The sequence below is a fragment of the Lutra lutra genome, chromosome 4, assembly GCF_902655055.1.
Source record: "Lutra lutra chromosome 4, mLutLut1.2, whole genome shotgun sequence".
Taxonomy (NCBI): Eukaryota; Metazoa; Chordata; class Mammalia; order Carnivora; family Mustelidae; genus Lutra; species Lutra lutra.
Window position 1 is genome coordinate 13,656,119 of NC_062281.1, and position 6,102 is coordinate 13,662,220.

At 54.7% G+C, this 6,102-nt stretch overlaps 1 protein-coding gene and 1 pseudogene across 4 annotated transcripts; both read right to left on the reverse strand.

Annotated features, from left to right (window-relative positions):
• Positions 1-369: 369 nt before the first annotated feature.
• MYC (MYC proto-oncogene, bHLH transcription factor) lies at positions 370-5,409 on the reverse strand. 4 transcript variants are annotated; one of them, XM_047727578.1, is made up of 3 exons: positions 4,957-5,409; positions 2,555-3,320; positions 370-1,442 (listed from the first exon to the last, which is right to left on the reverse strand). In XM_047727578.1, the coding sequence occupies exons 2-3, from the start codon at positions 3,309-3,311 to the stop codon at positions 880-882; spliced, it is 1,320 nt and encodes a 439-aa protein (XP_047583534.1). In that variant the 5' UTR covers positions 3,312-3,320; positions 4,957-5,409; the 3' UTR covers positions 370-879. The 4 variants fall into 4 exon arrangements, with proteins under 4 accessions (XP_047583534.1, XP_047583533.1, XP_047583536.1 ...); XM_047727577.1 differs by having other exon boundaries at positions 2,555-3,323; positions 4,957-5,407; XM_047727580.1 differs by lacking the exon at positions 4,957-5,409 and adding an exon at positions 3,520-3,829 and having other exon boundaries at positions 2,555-3,323.
• Positions 4,968-5,582, reverse strand: LOC125097230 (uncharacterized; annotated as a pseudogene).
• Positions 5,583-6,102: the final 520 nt, after the last annotated feature.

Genomic DNA, 6,102 nt, shown 5'->3' on the forward strand with positions numbered 1-6,102 from the left:
TGGAGTTTCTTCATCTTCCTCCCACCCCCCTCGCGCTTACCCATTTGTATACTTAACTTCTCTTTAGCCACTGGCATGCCTTTGCCTTCTCACCAGTGTACCGCCTGTTCATTCTTTCATGTAGCATGGCCCTATCACAAGTCTCCAGGAAGCCTCTTATAACCCTGAGAAAATAAAGACCTTAAAGCCCCAGACCCATTTTAACAAAGAAAAGCCCTCGTCCTTTCTTAAATAACTTCTTTTCCCATCTTTGTAAATTCATTCCCTTGAGGGCGAAATGGTGGGACTCGGAATTGATGAATGGAAAGAATGGAAAGAAATGGAAAGAAAAAAAAAAGGCAAGAAAAGAAACAAAACACTCACAACTTCTAAGATTTGGCTCAATTATATATTTGCCAGGTATTTTATTTTTTCTAAAAACAATAGAAAAAATCAACTTTAAAAAGGATGATGTACTTAAATAAAAAAAATTATGGTTTATAATACATGGTTTGAATTCTTGTATAACTGCTATAAACGTTTTATTAAAGTTATTTACATTTAATGGCCATATTTACATGGGGAAATGGGGTAAACTTTACGATTTTTTAAAAACAATTCTTAAATACAAATCTGTTAAAGGAAAAAAAAAAAGATGGCAAGCATAAAAAAAGTTCTTTTATGTCCAAAGTTCCATTTGAGGCAGTTTACATTATGGCTAAACCTTTCAATCCTAAGACTTAGCCAAGGTTGTGAGGTTGCACTTGAACATGCATTTGAAAAAAGTTCAGATAGGAGAGGTTGCTACAGTTCTGTCAGAAGGAACCTTTTTCCTTACTTTCTCTTAGTAACAAATGAGAATTCATGAGCAATTCCAGTTCCTCCCTCCAATAGGTGAACTTAGGCACCAGAGTTCCTTAGCTGTTCAAGTTTGTGTTTTAACTGTTCTCGCCGCTTCCGCAACAAGTCCTTTTCTGAAATGAGCTTCTGCTCTTCTGTCTGGACAGACAGGATATATGCGGTGGCTTTTTTAAGGATGACTACCTTGGGGGCCTTTTCATTGTTTTCCAACTCTGGGATCTGGTCACGCAGGGCAAAGAAGCTCCGTTTCAGCTCGTTTCTCCTCTGGCGTTCTAAGACGTTGTGTGTCCGCCTCTTGTCATTCTCCTCTGTGTCTGAAGACCTGGGGCTGGCACATTTGCGGTTGTTGCTGATCTGTTTCAGGACTCTGCCACTGTCCAACTTAGCCCTCTTGGCAGCTGGATAGTCCTTCCTGGTGGAGGGGGGCGCTGCGTAATTGTGCTGATGGGTGGACACATGGCATCTCTTAAGAACCAGCGGGCTGTGAGGGGGTTTGCTGTGGCTTCCTGTGGAGGGTGACCCCGATTCTGACCTTTTGGCAGGGGGCTGCCTTTTTTCCACAGAAACGACATCAATTTCTTCTTCATCCTCTTGTTCTTCCTCTTTAAGAAAGGAAATAGAAACCACCCGGTTAGCCACTGTTTCCTTAAAGCTATCAATGACTAGATTAAATGAATGCTGTGTAAATAGAAGGCATTATTATGTGAGAAAGAGCCCTGGCACCAAGTCATCCCCAGAGAACCAACTAGCCTATCAATCCTGCTCTTGCCATGAAGGCCCAAGTCAGAATGGGAGAATGACAGCTAGGTTTATGGCACAGACAAGAAAATTACAATTTACCAGGATAAAACGTTGATGCCAATTCTTACCTAAGACTTAATGAGGCTTTGGACACACCCAAAGAAAAGCACATTTCCCAAGCACCTCCTATTTTTAAGTGATTTTACTAAGAACTCTTCAGGTGTTGCAAATAATAGCTCCAAATCTCTTGGTAGGACTTCAGCAACTCCCTATTTTACTGGAAGTGCAAAAAGAAAAAAAAAAAAATTCTTGCGCCTTTGCCAAAAAGTTCTAGTAGTGGAGGAAGGAAAAAAGTCCAATTTTGGCAAGGATTTGCTTTTAAGTGTTCCAAACAGGCTAAACAGATCCCAACTCCTCAGCCCATCAGTCTTTAAGGCACCTTCACTGGTTCACAGCACCCCGTGGAGAGGCTACTCTGCCTCTGTCCACTGCCCTGGTTTATTTTTTGGTGGATCTGTAGTCCTCGAAATCCCAACAGTTTCTTAGAACATAAGAGGGAGGCAATACATTCATTCTCAGGGATCAATCCTCACTTATCCCCCTTCACACACACCCTCACACCTCCCTACCCCAGGGCAATTAAAATGCTTAAGAAAAGTAAGAGGGAGTGGATTGAGTTGCAAGATAAGCTAGAAGATTTAAAAACCCAAATGAAATTCCTAAGGGGAGGGAGGGAGAGGAAGGGGCTGGTCAAGGGGGCAGTCTTAGAAGGGATGGGAGGGAACCCTAAAGCCCAGTGTTCCAGGATGATGAGCTCCCAGATCCTTCCAGATCTAACATTTCCCTTCCCAAATCTGAGTAAAGAAAAAAGGCTGGGTCAGCTAAAGTGGTCAGCTGAATGAGCCGCTGGAGAAAAATCTTTAATAAGAGACCCAGTCGCCCCCTTTGACAGGCCAGGAGGGGTTCAGCTTACCGGAGTCGCTGCTTGTGGTGGGTGGTGTTTCCTCATGGAGCGCCAGGGGCTCGGGACTGGCCCGCGGGGACGACTCGGCCGAGGAGAGCAGAGAGTCCGAGGACGGAGAGAAGGCGGCGGAGTCCGGGGAGGCGCAGGGCTTGGGCGAGCTGCTGTCGTTGAGCGGGTAGGGGAAGACCACGGAGGGGTCGATGCACTCGGAGGCGGCGGCGCTCAGGTCCTGCAGGTACAGGCTGGAGGTGGAGCAGCCTCCGGGCCCGCGGGCGGGGCTCGGGCTGCTGCTGTCCTTGCGCGCAGCCTGGTAGGAGGCTAGCTTCTCAGAGACCAGCTTGGCGGCGGCCGAGAAGCCGCTCCACATGCAGTCCTGGATGATGATGTTTTTGATGAAGGTCTCGTCGTCCGGGTCGCAGATGAAGCTCTGGTTCACCATGTCCCCTCCCAGCAGCTCGGTCACCATCTCCAACTGGTCAGCGGTGGAAAAGCTGCCGCCGCCGCCGTCGTCGTCCCCCCTGGGGGAGAAGGACGCGACTGCAACGTAGGAGGGCGAGCAGAGCCCCGAGCGGCGGCTCGGGGACAGCGGCGGGGTGGGCAGCAGCTCGAATTTCTTCCAGATATCCTCGCTGGGGGCCGGCGGCTGCAGCTCGCTCTGCTGCTGCTGCTGGTAGAAGTTCTCCTCTTCGTCGCAGTAGAAATAAGGCTGTACCGAATCGTAGTCGAGGTCATAGTTCCTGTTGGCGAAGCTGACGTTGAGGGGCATCGCGGCAGCCTGCTGAGGGGGGCACACAAAGGGGGGGGTCGGTCTTGAGTTAAGAGGGTCTGGGTGGGTGCAGCCCGGCGCAGCGCGCTCCCCGATGCCGAACCCCTCGCTCCCCTTGGAGCGCTAGTCAGAGGAGGCTGGTGGCGGGAAGAAGGGCACCCTTTTACCCCCCTCCCCCAGGTGGCCCCCTGCTATCTGGGACACACACTTGGCGAACCAGCTGCGGAGCGCCCGAGGAGATGGCGTCTCCCCTTGGAGCCGGGAGCGCGAAGGCCGGGAGTCCACCCCGCCGCCGCCGAGCAATCGAAATCGGCTTTAGCTTCCTTAAGCGGCCCAGGGAGGCGGCAGCGGGGAACACAATCCGCCAAACCCGAAGGCGCAAAGTTTGCGCCACCTGAAGGAGAAGGCGAGAGGCGCCGCGGCGGGAGCGGCAGCGCGCGGCCCCCTCCCTCGCCGGGCCCCTCAGCGCCGCGCCCGTTCCCACTCGCGCCCTCGCCGCGCTCCTTCCCCCGCGGGCGCCGCCGCCCTTCCCAGCCACCCCCCGAGCCGCCCCTCCATCCCCACCCCCAGTGCGCCCCCCTTCCTTCTCCGTGGCTCTCGCCGGCTGGTGGGGCGAGCCTATACGCCGGCCGTAACACCCCCCCCCGATAAATAAAAGGGGGTGTTAGATAATAACAAGGGCACCTCCCTTCAACACCCAATACGGCGACGCAACTGCGCCAGAGCCCCTGCTGCGATTCCGCGCCCGGAGCCGGGCGTCTTCCCCTCACCCGCAGAGGGTAGCAGCTGTTCTGGAAAAGCCCCGAGTCCCGCTCCTAGTCGTCCCTCCGCATCTCAGGGGCACGGGGGACACCAAGGGCGGCGGCGGGGGAGCCAAGGATGAGCGCGGAGATTTGCCCTCGCTTCCCCCAAGTCCTTGATTCCAGGAGAATCGGGACACAGCCCTGCCCAGCCTCCCTATCCCTGGTCCTCGCGGATTCCAGTACCTCGGAAGCCCAAGATTCCTATTTTTATTATTCGTTTAAGAGGCCAAATGCCAACTTCTTAAAAGGAGCAGGGGGTGAATGGGAAACGTCGCGGGGATCGGCGGGCGGGACGCGCCGCAGTGTCTGTCTCCGGCTGTCAGAAATGCGGTAAGACAAAATTTAAATGCCCTTTCCGTGACGCGGAAAAGTCAGCGGCTGCGGAGCTCTCTGGCTCCCACACGCAATTTGTAATTCTTAATCCCAGGAGCTCAGGATGCACAGGGCTCTGTCCACCGCTAAGTACAGCAGCCCTCCCCCCCCCCCCTCCCCCGCCAAGCAAAAGCAATTAGTGCAATAAAGCAGGAATGTCCAGCTGGTCGGGGGCAGCGTCCATACACATAAGCAAAATAAGCAAAAATCTCTAAAGACGAGTTTTAGGAACGCACCCGTTGTCCCTCTGCCTTCTCCCCTCCCATCTTGACAAGCCACTCTCCCCCATCCAGCTCTGGTTCGTCCTCACCCCACCCCGAGCTACCACAACTACTCTGAAAAAAAGTGTCAATAGCGCACGAATGGCTGAGACGACACCCCAATTCGGGCATTCGACTTCGACTCGTCGCGGCATTGCATTAAGGCGGTAGGGAAAATAATTGAAAAGACAAATAGATCCAGGTTCTTACCGGGTTTTCCACTATACGAAGGAAATCCAGCGTCCAAAAAGCAGCGAGGAGCGCCTTTCAGAGGAGCCGGTCGCGGGCAGCGGCGGGAGAAGTGTCTTCCCAAATAGGCAGAATAGCCCCTCCGCGTCCGGAGAGTCGCGCTCTCGCTCGGGTCTTGTAAGTTCCAGGGGAAGTGTCCGCCCGCAGCAATGGGCAAAGTTTCGTGGGTACGGCAGGGGGCTGTGCCCGGCCGGCACGGGTCGGCGGGCCGGGTGGGATGGGGGCGGCTGGGCCGGAGGCGAAGCCCCTTTTCGCTCCGGATCTCTCTTCCCCGGGCGCCCGAAGCGCCACTCGGCTCGCTCGGCTCGCTCTGCACTTCCACCCTAGCGGGCGCGCCCGCTCACTCCCTCTGTCTCTCGCTGGGATTACTACAGCGAGTCGGATAAAGCCTGAAAACCGGGTTTTATACTGCAACCAAGATCCCGCCCCCCCTCTGTTCTCTTTTTCCCGCCAAGCTCTGAATAGCCCTGCCCTTCCCAAGGCCGGCTGGAAGCCAGGCGGCGGCCAGGGCGCAGAGACGGCGGCGGCAGCTGAGGCAGCGGGGAGAAGCGCAGCTCGGGGGTCCTCGGCCGCCCAGACCCTCGCATATAAAGGGCGGGTGGGCGGGGATTCGCTAGAGAGGATCTTTTTTCTCTCTCCCCCGCCCTCCTCTTTGGGAACAGAGGAGGGCCGATTCTGCGGAGGGAGGGCCGGGGGTGGGGGAGCGGGGAGGAGACTCAGCCCTTTCGGCCTGGCACTCTAGGGCGCGGAGCTATCGGATGTAAACAGTCAGAGTGCAGCTTGAATTAACTGCGCCCCTACCATTTTCTTTCGCTCCCGCTCAAACCCTCTCCCTTTCTGCGCCGCTCCTCTGGAGCAGCGCTCGGTTTGACAAACCGCACACTTGTTCTGCGTGCTTAAATCATCGCAGGCGGAACATCTGAGCCTTCAACACAGCACACGCCATGTACCCGCCGCCCCGCCACGCACGTCCCGGGCGGACGGGCGCCTCCCGAAGGCTGGGGACAGAGCAGCGTTTGGAAAATCAGTCTTTTGAAGACGGGAAGGAAGCAGGGGTATTTATGGGCGCGCGCTCTGAGTGCGTAGGGTGTTAGTGTCGATGGGGAT

Excerpts from the sequence above, each read along its gene's own strand:
- MYC (XM_047727578.1), bottom strand. The coding sequence starts at position 3,311 with ATGCCCCTCAACGTCAGCTTCGCCAACAGGAACTATGACCTCGACTAC. Across the intron at positions 1,443-2,554 it reads CACCACAAGCAGCGACTCCG|AGGAAGAACAAGAGGATGAA; the intron begins GTAAGCTGAACC and ends CCTTTCTTAAAG.